This window comes from Oncorhynchus keta, unplaced genomic scaffold (assembly GCF_023373465.1).
Source record: "Oncorhynchus keta strain PuntledgeMale-10-30-2019 unplaced genomic scaffold, Oket_V2 Un_contig_18445_pilon_pilon, whole genome shotgun sequence".
NCBI classification, from domain to species: Eukaryota; Metazoa; Chordata; class Actinopteri; order Salmoniformes; family Salmonidae; genus Oncorhynchus; species Oncorhynchus keta.
In genome coordinates this window covers 27,405-50,086 of record NW_026280921.1, presented here as the reverse complement: position 1 = coordinate 50,086, position 22,682 = coordinate 27,405, and the positions used below count along the sequence as shown (strand labels likewise).

The 22,682-nt window shown below is 49.1% G+C and overlaps 1 protein-coding gene and 1 long non-coding RNA gene across 8 annotated transcripts in view; both read right to left on the bottom strand.

The window, feature by feature from the left end:
- Positions 1-436: 436 nt before the first annotated feature.
- LOC127920119 (progesterone-induced-blocking factor 1-like) overlaps positions 437-22,682 on the bottom strand; it is a 34,907-nt gene continuing 12,661 nt past the window's right edge. The window contains exons 5-10 of one of the 7 annotated variants that reach the window (XM_052503931.1): positions 20,563-20,696; positions 20,284-20,392; positions 15,791-15,972; positions 10,126-10,251; positions 7,166-7,264; positions 437-3,090 (exon numbers count right to left, since the gene is read on the bottom strand). In XM_052503931.1, the coding sequence (XP_052359891.1) occupies positions 3,084-3,090; positions 7,166-7,264; positions 10,126-10,251; positions 15,791-15,972; positions 20,284-20,392; positions 20,563-20,696 (657 nt within the window). In that variant the 3' untranslated portion in view covers positions 437-3,083. Of the gene's footprint in view, positions 3,091-7,165; positions 7,265-10,125; positions 10,252-15,790; positions 15,973-20,283; positions 20,393-20,562; positions 20,697-21,217; positions 21,299-21,347; positions 21,605-21,643; positions 21,800-21,836; positions 22,648-22,682 lie in introns of those variants that run through there. The other 6 variants (XR_008105149.1, XM_052503926.1, XM_052503928.1 and 3 more) reach the window with 6 other exon arrangements.
- LOC127920123 (uncharacterized) lies at positions 7,361-9,223 on the bottom strand. The gene is made up of 4 exons (XR_008105156.1): positions 8,694-9,223; positions 8,530-8,603; positions 8,143-8,257; positions 7,361-7,904 (listed from the first exon to the last, which is right to left on the bottom strand). It is a non-coding gene; the product is annotated as an uncharacterized LOC127920123 (long non-coding RNA).

The window sequence follows — 22,682 nt, the reverse complement described above, 5'->3', positions numbered from 1 at the left end:
GTCTACCTACACCTGTTGTATTCAGCATTTCACTGTAAGGTCTACCTACACCTGTTGTATTCAGCATTTCACTGCATTTCATGTGAGGTCTACTACACCTGTTGTATTCAAGGTCTACTACACCTGTTGTATTCAACATTTCACTGTAAGGTCTACTACACCTGTTGTATTCAGCATTTCACTGTAAGGTCTACCGACACCTGTTGTATTCAGCATTTCACTGTGAGGTCTACCTACACCTGTTGTATTCAGCATTTCACTGTAAGGTCTACCTACACCTGTTGTATTCAACATTTCACTGTAAGGTCTACCTACACCTGTTGTATTCAGCATTTCACTGTAAGGTCTACTACACCTGTTGTATTCAGCATTTCACTGTAAAGTCTACCTACACCTGTTGTATTCAACATTTCACTGTAAGGTCTACTACACCTGTTGTATTCAGCATTTCACTGTGAGGTCTACTACACCTGTTGTATTCAGCATTTCACTGTAAGGTCTACCTACACCTGTTGTATTCGGGAGCATTTGACAAATACATTTTGATTTTGATTTAAAAGCAACGTTAAAAAGTGTTGGTTCCATGTTTCATGAGCTGAAATAAAATATCACAGAAATGTTCCATACGCACAAAAAGCTTATTTCTCTCAAAATGTTTCGCACAAATTTGTTTACATCCCTGTTAGTGAGCATTTCTCCTTTTGCCAAGATAATTCATCCACCTGACAGGTGTAGCATATCAAGACGCTGATTAAAACAGCATGATCGTTACACAGGTGCGCCTTGTGCTGGGGGACAGTAAAAAGACCACTTTAAAATGTGCAGTTGTCGTCACACAACACAACGCCCACAGATGACAGTGGTTTTGAGGTTGCACTGAGCATGCTGACGGCAGGAATGTTCACCAGAGCTGTTGCCAGAGGATTTCATGTTCATTTCTTTACCACAAGCTGCCGCCAACGTAATTTTAGAGGAATTTGGAAGAACGTCAAACCGGCCTCACAACTGCAGACCACGTGAACGGCTTGGTGTGGGCGCCCCGTGGTGGCGGTGGGGTTATGGTGACGGGCAGGCATGAGCTACGGACAACGTTGTGAAACAGAGCGCCCCGTGGTGGCGGTGGGGTTATGGTGACGGGCAGGCATGAGCTACGGACAACGTTGTGAAACAGAGCGCCCCGTGGTGGCGGTGGGGTTATGGTGACGGGCAGGCATGAGCTACGGACAACGTTGTGAAACAGAGCGCCCCGTGGTGGCGCTGGGGTTATGGTGACGGGCAGGCATGAGCTACGGACAACGTTGTGAAACAGAGCGCCCCGTGGTGGCGGTAGGGTTATGGTGACGGGCAGGCATGAGCTACGGACAACGTTGTGAAACAGAGCGCCCCGTGGTGGCGCTGGGGTTATGGTGACGGGCAGGCATGAGCTACGGACAACGTTGTGAAACAGAGCGCCCCGTGGTGGCGGTGTGGGGTTATGGTGACGGGCAGGCATGAGCTACGGACAACGTTGTGAAACAGAGCGCCCCGTTGTGGCGGTGTGGGGTTATGGTGACGGGCAGGCATGAGCTACGGACAACGTTGTGAAACAGAGCGCCCCGTGGTGGCGGTGGGGTTATGGTGACGGGCAGGCATGAGCTACGGACAACGTTGTGAAACAGAGCGCCCCGTGGTGGCGGTGGGGTTATGGTGACGGGCAGGCATGAGCTACGGACAACGTTGTGACACAGAGCGCCCCGTGGTGGCGGTGGGGTTATGGTGACGGGCAGGCATGAGCTACGGACAACGTTGTGAAACAGAGCGCCCCGTTGTGGCGCTGGGGTTATGGTGACGGGCAGGCATGAGCTACGGACAACGTTGTGAAACAGAGCGCCCCGTGGTGGCGGTGGGGTTATGGTGACGGGCAGGCATGAGCTACGGACAACGAACACTGTTATATTTTATAGGTGGCAATTTGAATGCACACAGAGATACCGTGGTGAGATCCAGAGGACCCGTTGGCGTGCCATTCATCTGCCACCATCACCTCCTGTTTCAGCATGATGAGGCCCCGTTGGCGTGCCATTCATCCTCCACCATCACCTCCTGTTTCAGCATGATGAGGCCCCGTTGGCGTGCCATTCATCCTCCACCATCACCTCCTGTTTCAGCATGATGAGGACCCGTTGGCGTGCCATTCATCCTCCGCCATCACCTCCTGTTTCAGCATGATGAGGCCCCGTTGGCGTGCCATTCATCCGCCGCCATCACCTCATGTTTCAGCATGATGAGGCCCCGTTGGCGTGCCATTCATCCTCCACCATCACCTCATGTTTCAGCATGATGAGGACCCGTTGGCGTGCCATTCATCCTCCACCATCACCTCCTGTTTCAGCATGATGAGGCCCCGTTGGCGTGCCATTCATCCTCCACCATCACCTCCTGTTTCAGCATGATGAGGACCCGTTGGCGTGCCATTCATCCTCCACCATCACCTCCTGTTTCAGCATGATGAGGACCCGTTGGCGTGCCATTCATCCTCCACCATCACCTCCTGTTTCAGCATGATGAGGACCCGTTGGCGTGCCATTCATCCGCCTCCATCACCTCCTGTTTCAGCATGATGAGGACCCGTTGGCGTGCCATTCATCCGCCGCCATCACCTCCTGTTTCAGCATGATGAGGACCCGTTGGCGTGCCATTCATCCGCCACCATCACCTCCTGTTTCAGCATGATGAGGCCCCGTTGGCGTGCCATTCATCCTCCACCATCACCTCCTGTTTCAGCATGATGAGGACCCGTTGGCGTGCCATTCATCCGCCTCCATCACCTCCTGTTTCAGCATGATGAGGACCCGTTGGCGTGCCATTCATCCGCCGCCATCACCTCCTGTTTCAGCATGATGAGGACCCGTTGGCGTGCCATTCATCCTCCACCATCACCTCCTGTTTCAGCATGATGAGGACCCGTTGGCGTGCCATTCATCCTCCACCATCACCTCCTGTTTCAGCATGATGAGGACCCGTTGGCGTGCCATTCATCCTCCACCATCACCTCCTGTTTCAGCATGATGAGGACCCGTTGTCGTGCCATTCATCCTCCACCATCACCTCCTGTTTCAGCATGATGAGGCCCCGTGTCACAATGATTTATATAAAATTCTCAGAAGCTAAAAATTAAGACTTCCATGGCCTGCGTACGCAACAGTCATGTCAACTCATTGAGCATATCTCTACTCCCAGTCATGTCACTCATTGAGCATATCTCTACTCCCTCATTGAGCATATCTCTACTCCCAGTCATGTCACTCATTGAGCATATCTCTACTCACAGTCATGTCACTCATTGAGCATATCTCTACTCCCAGTCATGTCATTCATTGAGCATATCTCTACTCACTCATTGAGCATATCTCTACTCATCAGACATGTCACTCATTGAGCATATCTCTACTCACTCATTGAGCATATCTCTACTCACTAGTCATGTCACTCATTGAGCATATCTCTACTCACTCATTGAGCATATCTCTACTCATCAGACATGTCACTCATTGAGCATATCTCTACTCCCAGACATGTCAACTCATTGAGCATATCTCTACTCCTCAGACATGTCACTCATTGAGCATATCTCTACTCCCAGACATGTCACTCATTGAGCATATCTCTACTCACTCATTGAGCATATCTCTACTCACTCATTGAGCATATCTCTACTCCCAGTCATGTCACTCATTGAGCATATCTCTACTCCCAGTCATGTCAATCATTGAGCATATCTCTACTCACTCATTGAGCATATCTCTACTCACTCATTGAGCATATCTCTACTCCCAGTCATGTCACTCATTGAGCATATCTCTACTCCCAGACATGTCATTCATTGAGCATATCTCTACTCACTCATTGAGCATATCTCTACTCCCAGACATGTCACTCATTGAGCATATCTCTACTCCCAGACATGTCAACTCATTGAGCATATCTCTACTCACTCATTGAGCATATCTCTACTCCCAGTCATGTCACTCATTGAGCATATCTCTACTCACTCATTGAGCATATCTCTACTCCCAGACATGTCACTCATTGAGCATATCTCTACTCACTCATTGAGCATATCTCTACTCCCAGACATGTCACTCATTGAGCATATCTCTACTCCCAGTCATGTCACTCATTGAGCATATCTCTACTCACTCATTGAGCATATCTCTACTCACTCATTGAGCATATCTCTTCTCACTCATTGAGCATATCTCTACTCACTCATTGAGCATATCTCTACTCCCAGTCATGTCACTCATTGAGCATATCTCTACTCACTCATTGAGCATATCTCTACTCCCAGACATGTCACTCATTGAGCATATCTCTACTCCCAGACATGTCAACTCATTGAGCATATCTCTACTCACTCATTGAGCATATCTCTACTCACTCATTGAGCATATCTCTACTCACCAGTCATGTCACTCATTGAGCATATCTCTACTCACTCATTGAGCATATCTCTACTCCCAGTCATGTCACTCATTGAGCATATCTCTACTCCCAGACATGTCACTCATTGAGCATATCTCTACTCCCAGACATGTCACTCATTGAGCATATCTCTACTCACTCATTGAGCATATCTCTACTCCCAGTCATGTCACTCATTGAGCATATCTCTACTCACTCATTGAGCATATCTCTACTCCCAGTCATGTCACTCATTGAGCATATCTCTACTCCCAGTCATGTCATTCATTGAGCATATCTCTACTCCCAGACATGTCACTCATTGAGCATATCTCTACTCCCAGACATGTCACTCATTGAGCATATCTCTACTCCCAGTCATGTCACTCATTGAGCATATCTCTACTCACTCATTGAGCATATCTCTACTCACTCATTGAGCATATCTCTACTCCCAGTCATGTCACTCATTGAGCATATCTCTACTCACTCATTGAGCATATCTCTACTCCCAGTCATGTCACTCATTGAGCATATCTCTACTCACTCATTGAGCATATCTCTACTCCCAGTCATGTCACTCATTGAGCATATCTCTACTCAATCATTGAGCATATCTCTACTCACTCATTGAGCATATCTCTACTCACTCATTGAGCATATCTCTACTCCCAGACATGTCACTCATTGAGCATATCTCTACTCACTCATTGAGCATATCTCTACTCCCAGACATGTCACTCATTGAGCATATCTCTACTCACTCATTGAGCATATCTCTACTCCCAGACATGTCACTCATTGAGCATATCTCTACTCACTCATTGAGCATATCTCTACTCCCAGACATGTCACTCATTGAGCATATCTCTTCTCACTCATTGAGCATATCTCTTCTCACTCATTGAGCATATCTCTCCTCCCAGTCATGTCATTCATTGAGCATATCTCTACTCCCAGTCATGTCACTCATTGAGCATATCTCTACTCACCAGACATGTCACTCTCTCTCTTACTGTTCTAGTAGCTGGTAGTATCTGGTCTCTCTCTCTTACTGTTCTAGTAGCTGGTAGTATCTGGTCTCTCTCTTACTGTTCTAGTAGCTGGTAGTATCTGGCCTGTGTCTCTTACTGTTCTAGTAGCTGGTAGTATCTGGTCTCTCTCTTACTGTTCTAGTAGCTGGTAGTATCTGGCCTGTGTCTCTTACTGTTCTAGTAGCTGGTAGTATCTGGTCTCTCTCTCTTACTGTTCTAGTAGCTGGTAGTATCTGGTCTCTCTCTCTTACTGTTCTAGTAGCTGGTAGTATCTGGCCTGTGTCTCTTACTGTTCTAGTAGCTGGTAGTATCTGGTCTCTCTCTCTTACTGTTCTAGTAGCTGGTAGTATCTGGTCTCTCTCTCTCACTGTTCTAGTAGCTGGTAGTATCTGGTCTCTCTCTCTCTTACTGTTCTAGTAGCTGGTCGTATCTGGTCTCTCTCTCTCACTGTTCTAGTAGCTGGTAGTATCTGGTCTCTCTCTCTCTTACTGTTCTAGTAGCTGGTAGTATCTGGTCTCTCTCTCTTACTGTTCTAGTAGCTGGTAGTATCTGGTCTCTCTCTCTTACTGTTCTAGTAGCTGGTAGTATCTGGTCTCTCTCTCTCTTACTGTTCTAGTAGCTGGTAGTATCTGGTCTCTCTCTTACTGTTCTAGTAGCTGGTAGTATCTGGTCTCTCTCTCTCTTACTGTTCTAGTAGCTGGTAGTATCTGGTCTCTCTCTCTTACTGTTCTAGTAGCTGGTAGTATCTGGTCTCTCTCTCTCTTACTGTTCTAGTAGCTGGTAGTATCTGGTCTCTCTCTCTTACTGTTCTAGTAGCTGGTAGTATCTGGCCTGTGTCTCTTACTGTTCTAGTAGCTGGTAGTATCTGGTCTCTCTCTCTTACTGTTCTAGTAGCTGGTAGTATCTGGTCTCTCTCTCTTACTGTTCTAGTAGCTGGTAGTATCTGGTCTCTCTCTCTCTTACTGTTCTAGTAGCTGGTAGTATCTGGTCTCTCTCTCTTACTGTTCTAGTAGCTGGTAGTATCTGGTCTCTCTCTCTTACTGTTCTAGTAGCTGGTAGTATCTGGTCTCTCTCTCTCTTACTGTTCTAGTAGCTGGGCGTATCTGGCCTGTGTCTCTTACTGTTCTAGTAGCTGGTAGTATCTGGTCTCTCCCTTACTGTTCTAGTAGCTGGTAGTATCTGGTCTCTCTCTTACTGTTCTAGTAGCTGGTAGTATCTGGTCTCTCTCTCTTACTGTTCTAGTAGCTGGTAGTATCTGGTCTCTCTCTCACTGTTCTAGTAGCTGGTAGTATCTGGTCTCTCTCTCACTGTTCTAGTAGCTGGTAGTATCTGGTCTCTCTCTCACTGTTCTAGTAGCTGGTAGTATCTGGCCTGTGTCTCTTACTGTTCTCATAGCTGGTAGTATCTGGTCTCTCTCTTACTGTTCTAGTAGCTGGTAGTATCTGGTCTCTCTCTTACTGTTCTAGTAGCTGGTAGTATCTGGCCTGTGTCTCTTACTGTTCTCGTAGCTGGTAGTATCTGGTCTCTCTCTTACTGTTCTAGTAGCTGGTAGTATATGGCCTGTGTCTCTTACTGTTCTAGTAGCTGGTAGTATCTGGTCTCTCTCTCTTACTGTTCTAGTAGCTGGTAGTATCTGGTCTCTCTCACTGTTCTAGTAGCTGGTAGTATCTGGTCTCTCTCTCTCTTACTGTTCTAGTAGCTGGTCGTATCTGGTCTGTGTCTCTCTCTCTGCCGTCGTCGCTCTGTCCTTCTCCAGCACTGCGTTGTCCCGCGTCTCACGGAGGTTCCTAGAGGACAGACAGAAGCAGTAAGAATTAAAACAGAATTAACAAACAATCAACTTTATGTAAAAAAATATATAATTTTAAAGTCTCCCAATCAAACTGGCTCAAATGGTACCTATGGGTCCTTGTCAAAAGTAGTGCACTATCGAATAGGGTGCATAGCGCACTACTTTCGACAAGGACACTAAATAGGGAACAAGGTACATTTTTAAGGGCCCTGATTCACACAATTTGTTGAATTTCTGAATACATGGTCTGAGTAAAGTACAGTACTGTATTCAGAACACAGTGAAAGAGTTCCCTCTAGAGGACACGGGCGGCATCTCTATCATCTCACCTGTTCTCTCTCTTCATGGTCTGAGTAATGTACAGTACTGTATTCAGAACACAGTGAAAGAGTTCCCTCTAGAGGACACGGGCGGCATCTCTATCATCTCACCTGTTCTCTCTCTTCATGGTCTGAGTAATGTACAGTACTGTATTCAGAACACAGTGAAAGAGTTCCCTCTAGAGGACACGGGCGGCATCTCTATCATCTCACCTGTTCTCTCTCTTCATGGTCTGAGTAATGTACAGTACTGTATTCAGAACACAGTGAAAGAGTTCCCTCTAGAGGACACGGGCGGCATCTCTATCATCTCACCTGTTCTCTCTCTTCATGGTCTGAGTAATGTACAGTACTGTATTCAGAACACAGTGAAAGAGTCCCCTCTAGAGGACACGGGCGGCATCTCTATCATCTCACCTGTTCTCTCTCTTCATGGTCTGAGTAATGTACAGTACTGTATTCAGAACACAGTGAAAGAGTCCCCTCTAGAGGACACGGGTGGCATCTCTATCATCTCACCTGTTCTCTCTCTGGTACATCTCTATAATCTCACCTGTTCTCTCTCTTCATGGTCTGAGTAAAGTACAGTACTGTATTCAGAACACAGTGAAAGAGTTCATCTCTATAATCTCACCTGTTCTCTCTCTGGTTCATCTCTATAATCTCACCTGTTCTCTCTCTCTCTCTCTGGTACATCTCTATAATCTCACCTGTTCTCTCTCTGGTACATCTCTATAATCTCACCTGTTCTCTCTCTCTCTGGTACATCTCTATAATCTCACCTGTTCTGTCTCTCTCTGGTACATCTCTATAATCTCACCTGTTCTCTCACTCTCTCTGGTACATCTCTATAATCTCACCTGTTCTCTCACTCTCTCTGGTACATCTCTATAATCTCACCTGTTCTCTCACTCTCTCTGGTACATCTCTATAATCTCACCTGTTCTCTCTCTCTCTCTGGTACATCTCTATAATCTCACCTGTTCTCTCTCTGGTACATCTCTATAATCTCACCTGTTCTCTCTCTGGTACATCTCTATAATCTCACCTGTTCTCTCTCTGGTACATCTCTATAATCTCTCTGGTTCATCTCTATAATCTCACCTGTTCTCTCTCTCTCTGGTACATCTCTATAATCTCACCTGTTCTGTCTCTCTCTGGTACATCTCTATAATCTCACCTGTTCTCTCACTCTCTCTGGTACATCTCTATAATCTCACCTGTTCTCTCACTCTTTCTGGTACATCTCTATAATCTCACCTGTTCTCTCTCTGGTACATCTCTATAATCTCACCTGTTCTCTCTCTGGTTCATCTCTATAATCTCACCTGTTCTCTCTCTCTGGTACATCTCTATAATCTCACCTGTTCTCTCTCTCTGGTACATCTCTATAATCTCACCTGTTCTCTCTCTGGTACATCTCTATAATCTCACCTGTTCTCTCTCTCTGGTACATCTCTATAATCTCACCTGTTCTCTCTCTCTCTCTCTCTCTCTGGTACATCTCTATAATCTCACCTGTTCTCTCTCTCTGGTACATCTCTATAATCTCACCTGTTCTCTCTCTGGTACATCTCTATAATCTCACCTGTTCTCTCTCTCTCTCTCTGGTTCATCTCTATAATCTCACCTGTTCTCTCTCTCTCTCTCTGGTACATCTCTATAATCTCACCTGTTCTCTCTCTGGTACATCTCTATAATCTCACCTGTTCTCTCTCTCTCTCTGGTACATCTCTATAATCTCACCTGTTCTCTCTCTCTCTCTGGTACATCTCTATAATCTCACCTGTTCCCTCTCTGGTACATCTCTATAATCTCACCTGTTCTCTCTCTCTCTCTCTGGTTCATCTCTATAATCTCACCTGTTCTCTCTCTCTCTCTCTCTCTGGTTCATCTCTATAATCTCACCTGTTCTCTCTCTCTCTGGTACATCTCTATAATCTCACCTGTTCTCTCTCTCTCTGGTTCATCTCTATAATCTCACCTGTTCTCTCTCTCTGGTACATCTCTATAATCTCACCTGTTCTCTCTCTGGTACATCTCTATAATCTCACCTGTTCTCTCTCTGGTACATCTCTATAATCTCACCTGTTCTCTCTCTCTGGTACATCTCTATAATCTCACCTGTTCTCTCTCTCTCTCTCTCTCTCTCTGGTACATCTCTATAATGTCACCTGTTCTCTCTCTGGTACATCTCTATAATCTCACCTGTTCTCTCTCTCACTCTCTCTCTCTCTCTGGTACATCTCTATAATCTCACCTGTTCTCTCTCTCTCTGGTACATCTCTATAATCTCACCTGTTCTCTCTCTGGTACATATCTATAATCTCACCTGTTCTCTCTCTCTCTCTCTGGTTCATCTCTATAATCTCACCTGTTCTCTCTCTCTCTCTCTGGTACATCTCTATAATCTCACCTGTTCTCTCTCTGGTACATCTCTATAATCTCACCTGTTCTCTCTCTCTCTCTCTCTCTCTGGTACATCTCTATAATCTCACCTGTTCTCTCTCTCTCTGGTACATCTCTATAATCTCACCTGTTCTCTCTCTCGTACATCTCCTTTGAGGTCCTCTGCAGGCTATCGATCTCCTGGCTGGTCTTCAGACGAATGTTCTCCAGCTCCTCAGCAAGTTTATTCTCGTACTCTGTCTTGTAGTGGTCTCTGTGGAAAAAACATATTATACCTAATTGTAGCCATCCTTTGCCTTGATGACAGCTTTGCACACTCTTGGCATTCTCTCAACCAACCAATTAACAGGTGTGCTTTGTTAAATTGTGGAATTTCTTTCCTTCTTCATGCTTTTGAGCCAATCAGTTGTGTTGTGACAAAGTAGGGGTGGTATACAAAAGATATCCCTATTTGGTAAAAGACCAAGTCCATATTATGGCAAGAACAGCTCAAATAAGCAAAGAGAAACGACAGACCATCATTACTTTAAGATACGAAAGTCAGTCAATACGGAACATTTCAAGTACTTTGAAAGTTTCTTCAAGTGCAGCCGCAAAACCATCAAGCCCTGTGATAAAACTGGCTCTCATGAGGACCACCGCAGCAATGGAAGACCCAGAGTTCCCTCTGCTGCAGAGGATAAGTTCATTAGAGTTCCCTCTGCTGCAGAGGATAAGTTCCTTAGAGTTCCCTCTGCTGCAGAGGATAAGTTCATTAGAGTTCCCTCTGCTGCTGAGGATAAGTTCATTAGAGTTACCTCTGCTGCAGAGGATAAGTTCATTGGAGTTCCTCAGCTGCAGAGGATAAGTTCATTAGAGTTCCCTCTGCTGCAGAGGATAAGTTCATTAGAGTTCCCTCTGCTGCAGAGGATAAGTTCATTAGAGTTACCTCTGCTGCAGAGGATAAGTTCATTGGAGTTCCCTCAGCTGCAGAGGATAAGTTCATTAGAGTTCCCTCTGCTGCAGAGGATAAGTTCATTAGAGTTCCCTCTGCTGCAGAGGATACGTTCATTAGAGTTCCCTCTGCTGCAGAGGATAAGTTCATTAGAGTTCCCTCTGCTGCAGAGGATACGTTCATTAGAGTTCCCTCTGCTGCAGAGGATACGTTCATTAGAGTTCCTCTGCTGCAGAGGATAAGTTCATTAGAGTTCCCTCTGCTGCAGAGGATAAGTTCATTAGAGTTCCCTCTGCTGCAGAGGATAAGTTCATTAGAGTTCCCTCTGCTGCAGAGGATAAGTTCATTAGAGTTCCCTCTGCTGCAGAGGATAAGTTCATTAGAGTTCCCTCTGCTGCAGAGGATAAGTTCATTAGAGTTCCCTCTGCTGCAGAGGATAAGTTCATTAGAGTTCCCTCTGCTGCAGAGGATAAGTTCATTGGAGTTCCCTCTGCTGCAGAGGATAAGTTCATTGGAGTTCCCTCTGCTGCAGAGGATAAGTTCATTAGAGTTCCCTCTGCTGCAGAGGATAAGTTCATTAGAGTTCCCTCTGCTGCAGAGGATACGTTCATTAGAGTTCCCTCTGCTGCAGAGGATAAGTTCATTAGAGTTCCCTCTGCTGCAGAGGATAAGTTCATTAGAGTTCCCTCTGCTGCAGAGGATAAGTTCATTAGAGTTCCCTCTGCTGCAGAGGATAAGTTCATTAGAGTTCCCTCTGCTGCAGAGGATAAGTTCATTGGAGTTCCCTCTGCTGCAGAGGATAAGTTCATTGGAGTTCCCTCTGCTGCAGAGGATAAGTTCATTAGAGTTCCCTCTGCTGCAGAGGATAAGTTCATTAGAGTTCCCTCTGCTGCAGAGGATAAGTTCATTAGAGTTCCCTCTGCTGCAGAGGATAAGTTCATTAGAGTTCCCTCTGCTGCAGAGGATAAGTTCATTAGAGTTCCCTCTGCTGCAGAGGATAAGTTCATTAGAGTTCCCTCTGCTGCAGAGGATAAGTTCATTAGAGTTCCCTCTGCTGCAGAGGATAAGTTCATTAGAGTTCCCTCTGCTGCAGAGGATAAGTTCATTAGAGTTCCCTCTGCTGCAGAGGATAAGTTCATTAGAGTTCCCTCTGCCGCAGAGGATAAGTTCATTAGAGGTCCCTCTGCCGCAGAGGATAAGTTCATTAGAGGTCCCTCTGCCGCAGAGGATAAGTTCATTAGAGTTCCCTCTGTCGCAGAGGATAAGTTCATTAGAGTTCCCTCTGTCGCAGAGGATAAGTTCATTAGAGTTCCCTCTGCTGCAGAGGATAAGTTCATTAGAGTTCCCTCTGCTGCAGAGGATAGGTTCATTAGAGTTCCCTCTGCCGCAGAGGATAAGTTCATTAGAGTTCCCTCTGCTGCAGAGGATAAGTTCATTAGAGTTCCCTCTGCCGCAGAGGATAAGTTCAGTAGAGTTCCCTCTGCTGCAGAGGATAAGTTCATTAGAGTTCCCTCTGCTGCAGAGGATAAGTTCATTAGAGTTCCCTCTGCTGCTGAGGATAAGTTCATTAGAGTTACCAGCCTCAGAAATTTCAGCCCAAATAAATGCTTCAGTGCTTCACTGTTCAGAGGAGACTGCGTGAATCAGACCTTCATGGTCGAATTGCTGCAAATAAGCCACTACTAAAAGAGACCGATAAGAAGAAGAGACTTGCTTGGACCAAGAAACACGAGCAATGGACATTAGACTGGAGGAAACATGTCCTTCGGTCTGAGGAGTCCAAATATGAGATTTTTGGTTCCAAGCGCTGTGTCTTCGTGAGATGCAGAGTAGGTGAACGAATGATCTCTGCATGTGTGGTTCCCACCGTGAAGCATGGAGGAGGAGGTGTTATGGTGCTTTGCTGGTGACAATGTCAGTGGTTTATTTAGAATTCAAGGCATATTTAACCAGCATGGCTACTACAGCATTCTGCAACAATACACCATCCCATCTGGTTTGGGCTTAGTGGGACTATCATTTGTTTTTCAACAGGACAATGACCCAAAACACCTCCAGGCTGTGTAATGGCTATTTGACCAAGAAGGAGAGTGATGAAGTGCTGCATCAGATGACCTGGCCTCCACAATCCCCCGGCCTCAACCCAATTGAGATGGTTTGGGATGAGTTGGACCTCAGAGTGAAATAAAAGCAGCCAACCAGTGCTCAGCATATGTGGGAACTCCTTCAAGACTGTTGGAAAAGCATTCCAGGTGAAGCTGGTTGAGAGAATGCCAAGAGTGTGCAAAGCTGTCATCAAAGAAAAGGGTGGCTACGTGGAAGAAACTAATGTTTTGTTTAACACTATTTTGGTTACTACATGATTCCATATGTGTTATTTCATAGTTTTGATGTCTTCACTATTATTATATAATGTAGAAAATAGCAAAAATAAAGAAAAACCATTGAATGAATTAGGCGGAGTACGGATATAGAAGGGTTAGGGAGGAGTACTGACCCAGAAGGGTTAGGGAGGAGTACTGACCCAGAAGGGTTAGGGAGGAGTACTGACCTAGAAGGGTTAGGGAGGGGTACTGACCTAGAAGGGTTAGGGAGGGGTACTGACCCAGAAGGGTTAGGGAGGAGTACTGACCCAGAAGGGTTAGGGAGGGGTACTGACCCAGAAGGGTTAGGGAGGAGTACTGACCTAGGAGGGTTAGGGAGGAGTACTGACCTAGGAGGGTTAGGGAGGAGTACTGACCCAGAAGGGTTAGGGAGGGGTACTGACCTTGGAGGGTTAGGGAGGAGTACTGACCTAGAAGGGTTAGGGAGGGGTACTGACCTAGGAGGGTTAGGGAGGAGTACTGACCCAGAAGGGTTAGGGAGGGGTACTGACCTAGAAGGGTTAGGGAGGGGTACTGACCCAGAAGGGTTAGGGAGGGGTACTGACCTAGAAGGGTTAGGGAGGAGTACTGACCCAGAAGGGTTAGGGAGGGGTACTGACCCAGAAGGGTTAGGGAGGAGTACTGACCCAGAAGGGTTAGGGAGGGGTACTGACCCAGAAGGGTTAGGGAGGAGTACTGACCTAGGAGGGTTAGGGAGGAGTACTGACCTAGGAGGGTTAGGGAGGAGTACTGACCTAGGAGGGTTAGGGAGGAGTACTGACCCAGAAGGGTTAGGGAGGGGTACTGACCTAGAAGGGTTAGGGAGGGGTACTGACCTTGGAGGGTTAGGGAGGAGTACTGACCTAGAAGGGTTAGGGAGGGGTACTGACCTAGGAGGGTTAGGGAGGGGTACTGACCTAGGAGGGTTAGGGAGGGGTACTGACCCAGAAGGGTTAGGGAGGGGTACTGACCTAGAAGGGTTAGGGAGGAGTACTGACCCAGAAGGGTTAGGGAGGGGTACTGACCCAGAAGGGTTAGGGAGGAGTACTGACCCAGAAGGGTTAGGGAGGGGTACTGACCCAGAAGGGTTAGGGAGGGGTACTGACCTTGGAGGGTTAGGGAGGAGTACTGACCTAGAAGGGTTAGGGAGGGGTACTGACCTAGGAGGGTTAGGGAGGGGTACTGACCCAGAAGGGTTAGGGAGGGGTACTGACCTAGAAGGGTTAGGGAGGGGTACTGACCCAGAAGGGTTAGGGAGGGGTACTGACCTAGAAGGGTTAGGGAGGAGTACTGACCCAGAAGGGTTAGGGAGGGGTACTGACCTAGGAGGGTTAGGGAGGGGTACTGACCCAGAAGGGTTAGGGAGGGGTACTGACCTAGAAGGGTTAGGGAGGGGTACTGACCCAGAAGGGTTAGGGAGGGGTACTGACCCAGAAGGGTTAGGGAGGAGTACTGACCCAGAAGGGTTAGGGAGGGGTACTGACCCAGAAGGGTTAGGGAGGAGTACTGACCTAGAAGGGTTAGGGAGGAGTACTGACCCAGAAGGGTTAGGGAGGAGTACTGACCTAGAAGGGTTAGGGAGGAGTACTGACCTAGAAGGGTTAGGGAGGGGTACTGACCCAGAAGGGTTAGGGAGGAGTACTGACCTAGAAGGGTTAGGGAGGGGTACTGACCCAGAAGGGTTAGGGAGGGGTACTGACCCAGAAGGGTTAGGGAGGAGTACTGACCTAGAAGGGTTAGGGAGGGGTACTGACCTAGGAGGGTTAGGGAGGAGTACTGAGTAGAAGGGTTAGGGAGGAGTACTGACCCAGAAGGGTTAGGGAGGAGTACTGACCTAGAAGGGTTAGGGAGGAGTACTGACCTAGAAGGGTTAGGGAGGGGTACTGACCCAGAAGGGTTAGGGAGGAGTACTGACCTAGAAGGGTTAGGGAGGGGTACTGACCCAGAAGGGTTAGGGAGGGGTACTGACCCAGAAGGGTTAGGGAGTACTGACCTAGAAGGGTTAGGGAGGGGTACTGACCTAGGAGGGTTAGGGAGGAGTACTGAGTAGAAGGGTTAGGGAGGGGTACTGACCTAGAAAGGTTAGGGAGGGGTACTGACCCAGAAGGGTTAGGGAGGGGTACTGATATAGAAGGGTTAGGGAGGGGTACTGACCCAGAAGGGTTAGGGAGGGGTACTGACCTAGAAGGGTTAGGGAGGGGTACTGATATAGAAGGGTTAGGGAGGGGTACTGACCCAGAAGGGTTAGGGAGGGGTACTGACCCAGAAGGGTTAGGGAGGGGTACTGACCCAGAAGGGTTAGGGAGGGGTACTGACCTAGAAGGGTTAGGTAGGGGTACTGACCCGGGAGGGGTACTGACCTAGAAGGGTTAGGGAGGGGTACTGACCCAGAAGGGTTAGGGAGGGGTACTGATATAGGAGGGTTAGGGAGGAGTACTGACCCAGAAGGGTTAGGGAGGGGTACTGACCCAGAAGGGTTAGGGAGGGGTACTGACCTAGAAGCGATGTATTTGTGATAGACCTCCTCCCTGGCCCTCTGGGCGTCGTCCAGCTGGGTCTGCAGCCTCTCTAGACGGTCTTCCTGGTGGGCACAGCGCACATTCAGCTCCATGCTCTGTCTGTGAACATATTCCTTATCCTTCTGGAGGAGGGTCACAGTCTGCTGCAGAGTAGACACCTGGAACACAGAGGGGTTAGAGGTAGTCAATCCATCTGGAGGAGGGTCACTGACTGCTGCAGAGTAGACACCTGGAGGACAGAGGGGTTAGAGGTAGTCTATCCATCTGGAGGAGGGTCACTGACTGCTGCAGAGTAGACACCTGGAGGACAGAGGGGTTAGAGGTAGTCTATCCATCTGGAGGAGGGGCACCGTCTGCTGCAGAGTAGACACCTGGAGGACAGAGGGGTTAGAGGTAGTCTATCCATCTGGAGGAGGGACACCGTCTGCTGCAGACACCTGGAGGACAGAGGGGTTAGAGGTAGTCTATCCATCTGGAGGAGGGTCACCGTCTGCTGCAGAGTAGACACCTGGAACACAGAGGGGATAGAGGTAGTCTATCCATCTGGAGGAGGGTCACCATCTGCTGCAGAGTAGACACCTGGAGGACAGAGGGGTTAGAGGTAGTCTATCCATCTGGAGGAGGGGCACCGTCTGCTGCAGAGTAGACACCTGGAGGACAGAGGGGTTAGAGGTAGTCTATCCATCTGGAGGAGGGGCACCGTCTGCTGCAGAGTAGACACCTGGAGGACAGAGGGGTTAGAGGTTGTCTATCCATCTGGAGGAGGGTCACCGTCTGCTGCAGAGTAGACACCTGGAGGACAGAGGGGTTAGAGGTAGTCTATCCATCTGGAGGAGGGTCACTGACTGCTGCAGAGTAGACACCTGGAGGACAGAGGGGTTAGAGGTAGTCTATCCATCTGGAGGAGGGTCACCGTCTGCTGCAGAGTAGACACCTGGAACACAGAGGGGTTAGAGGTAGTCTATCCATCTGGAGGAGGGTCACCGTCTGCTGCAGAGTAGACACCTGGAGGACAGAGGGGTTAGAGGTAGTCTATCCATCTGGAGGAGGGTCACCGTCTGCTGCAGATACCTGGAGAACAGAGGGGTTAGAGGTAGTCTATCCATCTGGAGGAGGGTCACCGTCTGCTGCAGAGTAGACACCTGGAACACAGAGGGGTTAGAGGTAGTCTATCCATCTGGAGGAGGGTCACCGTCTGCTGCAGAGTAGACACCTGGAACACAGAGGGGTTAGAGGTAGTCTATCCATCTGGAGGAGGGTCACCGTCTGCTGCAGAGTAGACACCTGGAGGACAGAGGGTTAGAGGTAGTCTATCCATCTGGAGGAGGGGCACCGTCTGCTGCAGATACCTGGAGAACAGAGGGGTTAGAGGTAGTCAATCCATCTGGAGGAGGGTCACCGACTGCTGCAGAGTAGACACCTGGAGGACAGAGGGGTTAGAGGTAGTCTATCCATCTGGAGGAGGGTCACTGACTTCTGCAGAGTAGACACCTGGAACACAGAGGGGTTAGAGGTAGTCTATCCATCTGGAGGAGGGTCACCGTCTGCTGCAGAGTAGACACCTGGAACACAGAGGGGTTAGAGGTAGTCTATCCATCTGGAGGAGGGTCACCATCTGCTGCAGAGTAGACACCTGGAGGACAGAGGGGTTAGAGGTAGTCTATCCATCTGGAGGAGGGGCACCGTCTGCTGCAGATACCTGGAGAACAGAGGGGTTAGAGGTAGTCTATCCATCTGGAGGAGGGTCACCGACTGCTGCAGAGTAGACACCTGGAGGACAGAGGGGTTAGAGGTAGTCTATCCATCTGGAGGAGGGTCACTGACTTCTGCAGAGTAGACACCTGGAACACAGAGGGGTTAGAGGTAGTCTATCCATCTGGAGGAGGGTCACTGACTTCTGCAGAGTAGACACCTGGAACACAGAGGGGTTAGAGGTAGTCTATCCATCTGGAGGAGGGTCACTGACTGCTGCAGAGTAGACACCTGGAACACAGAGGGGTTAGAGGTAGTCTATCCATCTGGAGGAGGGTCACCGTCTGCTGCAGAGTAGACACCTGGAGGACAGAGGGGTTAGAGGTAGTCTATCCATCTGGAGGAGGGTCACCGTCTGCTGCAGAGTAGACACCTGGAACACAGAGGGGTTAGAGGTAGTCTATCCATCTGGAGGAGGGTCACCGTCTGCTGCAGAGTAGACACCTGGAACACAGAGGGGTTAGAGGTAGTCTATCCATCTGGAGGAGGGTCACCATCTGCTGCAGAGTAGACACCTGGAGGACAGAGGGGTTAGAGGTAGTCTATCCATCTGGAGGAGGGGCACCGTCTGCTGCAGAGTAGACACCTGGAGGACAGAGGGGTTAGAGGTTGTCTATCCATCTGGAGGAGGGTCACCGTCTGCTGCAGAGTAGACACCTGGAGGACAGAGGGGTTAGAGGTAGTCTATCCATCTGGAGGAGGGTCACTGACTGCTGCAGAGTAGACACCTGGAGGACAGAGGGGTTAGAGGTAGTCTATCCATCTGGAGGAGGGTCACCGTCTGCTGCAGAGTAGACACCTGGAACACAGAGGGGTTAGAGGTAGTCTATCCATCTGGAGGAGGGTCACCGTCTGCTGCAGAGTAGACACCTGGAGGACAGAGGGGTTAGAGGTAGTCTATCCATCTGGAGGAGGGTCACCGTCTGCTGCAGATACCTGGAGAACAGAGGGGTTAGAGGTAGTCTATCCATCTGGAGGAGGGTCACCGTCTGCTGCAGAGTAGACACCTGGAACACAGAGGGGTTAGAGGTAGTCTATCCATCTGGAGGAGGGTCACCGTCTGCTGCAGAGTAGACACCTGGAACACAGAGGGGTTAGAGGTAGTCTATCCATCTGGAGGAGGGTCACCGTCTGCTGCAGAGTAGACACCTGGAGGACAGAGGGGTTAGAGGTAGTCTATCCATCTGGAGGAGGGGCACCGTCTGCTGCAGATACCTGGAGAACAGAGGGGTTAGAGGTAGTCAATCCATCTGGAGGAGGGTCACCGACTGCTGCAGAGTAGACACCTGGAGGACAGAGGGGTTAGAGGTAGTCTATCCATCTGGAGGAGGGTCACTGACTTCTGCAGAGTAGACACCTGGAACACAGAGGGGTTAGAGGTAGTCTATCCATCTGGAGGAGGGTCACCGTCTGCTGCAGAGTAGACACCTGGAACACAGAGGGGTTAGAGGTAGTCTATCCATCTGGAGGAGGGTCACCGTCTGCTGCAGAGTAGACACCTGGAGGACAGAGGGGTTAGAGGTAGTCTATCCATCTGGAGGAGGGGCACCGTCTGCTGCAGATACCTGGAGAACAGAGGGGTTAGAGGTAGTCTATCCATCTGGAGGAGGGTCACCGACTGCTGCAGAGTAGACACCTGGAGGACAGAGGGGTTCGAGGTAGTCTATCCATCTGGAGGAGGGTCACTGACTTCTGCAGAGTAGACACCTGGAACACAGAGGGGTTAGAGGTAGTCTATCCATCTGGAGGAGGGTCACTGACTTCTGCAGAGTAGACACCTGGAACACAGAGGGGTTAGAGGTAGTCTATCCATCTGGAGGAGGGTCACTGACTGCTGCAGAGTAGACACCTGGAACACAGAGGGGTTAGAGGTAGTCTATCCATCTGGAGGAGGGTCACCGTCTGCTGCAGAGTAGACACCTGGAGGACAGAGGGGTTAGAGGTAGTCTATCCATCTGGAGGAGGGTCACTGACTTCTGCAGAGTAGACACCTGGAACACAGAGGGGTTAGAGGTAGTCAATCCATCTGGAGGAGGGTCACCGTCTGCTGCAGAGTAGACATCTGGAGGACAGAGGGGTTAGAGGTAGTCTATCCATCTGGAGGAGGGGCACCGTCTGCTGCAGTGTAGACACCTGGAGGACAGAGGGGTTAGAGGTAGTCTATCCATCTGGAGGGGGGACACCGTCTGCTGCAGAGTAGACACCTGGAGAACAGAGGGGTTAGAGGTATTCTATCCATCTGGAGGGGGGACACCGTCTGCTGCAGATACCTGGAGGACAGAGGTGTTAGAGGTAGTCTATCCATCTGGAGGAGGGTCACTGACTTCTGCAGAGTAGACACCTGGAACACAGAGGGGTTAGAGGTAGTCAATCCATCTGGAGGAGGGTCACCGACTGCTGCAGAGTAGACACCTGGAGGACAGAGGGGTTAGAGGTAGTCTATCCATCTGGAGGAGGGGCACCGTCTGCTGCAGAGTAGACACCTGGAGGACAGAGGGGTTAGAGGTAGTCAATCCATCTGGAGGAGAGGCACCGTAAGCTGGAGGACATTTAACGTGACATGTTATCATTTAGCAGATGCTGTAATTCAGAGGGACTTCCAGTCAGTATCTTCCACTAAGGAAGGTGAGACAACATCTATCAGCCAATCAGTGGTACTGTGTTGGCAACATCAAGGTGTTAGGCAGGTAGCAGTAGTATCCAGGTTGGTGTTGTACCTCTCGACTCAGCTCATTCCTCTCCCTGGTCTGGACCTCATGAGTCACCTCCAGCAGCTCCAGCCTCTTCCTCAACTCTCTCACCTCACACTCAAACGCATCACGCTCACTGGAAAGGAAGGGAGGATCGACGTTTAGTTTCTAAACGTCTAAACACATAAATACATTCTTCAAAGTGAAAAGAGTCCATTTTGTAAATCCTTCTCCAGACATTTGATCTGACAGGAACACTTGATGAAAACAGAGGTGGACCGAGGTGGTCTTTCCTCCCTCTCTTACCGTTTGATGTTAGAGTAGTTGTCCCTCTTGAAGTCTCCCTCCTGGATGAGCCCTTTAGTGTCAGCCAGCTCCAGAGTTAGTCTCTGGTTCCTGATCTCCAGCTCTGACCTCGCCCTGCGCTCCTCCTCGTAACTCTACACCACAGGAGGAGGGTTACAATACGATCACATGGACCGACACACTGCTCTAAGACAAACAGTACCTCCATGAAGGCTCTGATCTGTCCTCTCTGTCTGTACCTCCATGAAGACTCTAATCTGTCCTCTCTCTGTCTGTACCTCCATGAAGGCTCTGATCTGTCCTCTCTGTCTGTACCTCCATGAAGGCTCTGATCTGTCCTCTCTCTGTCTGTACCTCCATGAAGGCCCTGATCTGTCCTCTCTCTGTCTGTACCTCCATGAAGGCTCTGATCTGTCCTCTCTGTCTGTACCTCCATCAAGGCTCTGATCTGTCCTCTCTGTCTGTACCTCCATGAAGGCCCTGATCTGTCCTCTCTCTGTCTGTATCTCCATGAAGGCTCTGATCTGTCCTCTCTGTCTGTACCTCCATGAAGGCTCTGATCTGTCCTCTCTCTGTCTGTACCTCCATGAAGGCTCTGATCTGTCCTCTCTCTGTCTGTACCTCCATGAAGGCTCTGATCTGTCCTCTCTCTGTCTGTACCTCCATGAAGGCTCTGATCTGTCCTCTCTGTCTGTACCTCCATGAAGACTCTGATCTGTCCTCTCTCTGTCTGTACCTCCATCAAGGCTCTGATCTGTCCTCTCTGTCTGTACCTCCATGAAGGCTCTGATCTGTCCTCTCTCTGTCTGTTCCTCCATGAAGACTCTGATCTGTCCTCTCTCTGTCTGTACCTCCATCAAGGCTCTGATCTGTCCTCTCTCTGTCTGTACCTCCATGAAGGCTCTGATCTGTCCTCTCTCTGTCTGTACCTCCATGAAGGCTCTGATCTGTCCTCTCTGTCTGTACCTCCATGAAGACTCTAATCTGTCCTCTCTCTGTCTGTACCTCCATGAAGGCTCTGATCTGTCCTCTCTGTCTGTACCTCCATGAAGGCTCTGATCTGTCCTCTGTCTGTCTGTACCTCCATGAAGGCTCTGATCTGTCCTCTCTCTGTCTGTACCTCCATGAAGGCTCTGATCTGTCCTCTCTCTGTCTGTACCTCCATGAAGGCTCTGATCTGTCCTCTCTCTGTCTGTACCTCCATGAAGGCCCTGATCTGTCCTCTCTCTGTCTGTACCTCCATGAAGGCTCTGATCTGTCCTCCCTGTCTGTACCTCCATGAAGGCTCTGATCTGTCCTCTCTGTCTGTACCTCCATGAAGGCTCTGATCTGTCCTCTCTCTGTCTGTACCTCCATGAAGGCTCTGATCTGTCCTCTCTCTGTCTGTACCTCCATGAAGGCTCTGATCTGTCCTCTCTCTGTCTGTACCTCCATGAAGGCTCTGATCTGTCCTCTCTGTCTGTACCTCCATGAAGGCTCTGATCTGTCCTCTCTGTCTGTACCTCCATGAAGGCTCTGATCTGTCCTCTCTCTGTCTGTACCTCCATGAAGGCTCTGATCTGTCCTCTCTCTGTCTGTACCTCCATGAAGGCTCTGATCTGTCCTCTCTCTGTCTGTACCTCCATGAAGGCTCTGATCTGTCCTCTCTGTCTGTACCTCCATGAAGGCTCTGATCTGTCCTCTCTCTGTCTGTACCTCCATGAAGGCTCTGATCTGTCCTCTCTCTGTCTGTACCTCCATGAAGGCTCTGATCTGTCCTCTCTCTGTCTGTACCTCCATGAAGGCTCTGATCTGTCCTCTCTCTGTCTGTTCCTCCATGAAGACTCTGATCTGTCCTCTCTCTGTCTGTACCTCCATCAAGGCTCTGATCTGTCCTCTCTCTGTCTGTACCTCCATGAAGGCTCTGATCTGTCCTCTCTCTGTCTGTACCTCCATGAAGGCTCTGATCTGTCCTCTCTCTGTCTGTACCTCCATGAAGGCTCTGATCTGTCCTCTCTCTGTCTGTACCTCCATGAAGGCTCTGATCTGTCCTCTCTCTGTCTGTACCTCCATGAAGGCTCTGATCTGTCCTCTCTCTGTCTGTACCTCCATGAAGGCCCTGATCTGTCCTCTCTGTCTGT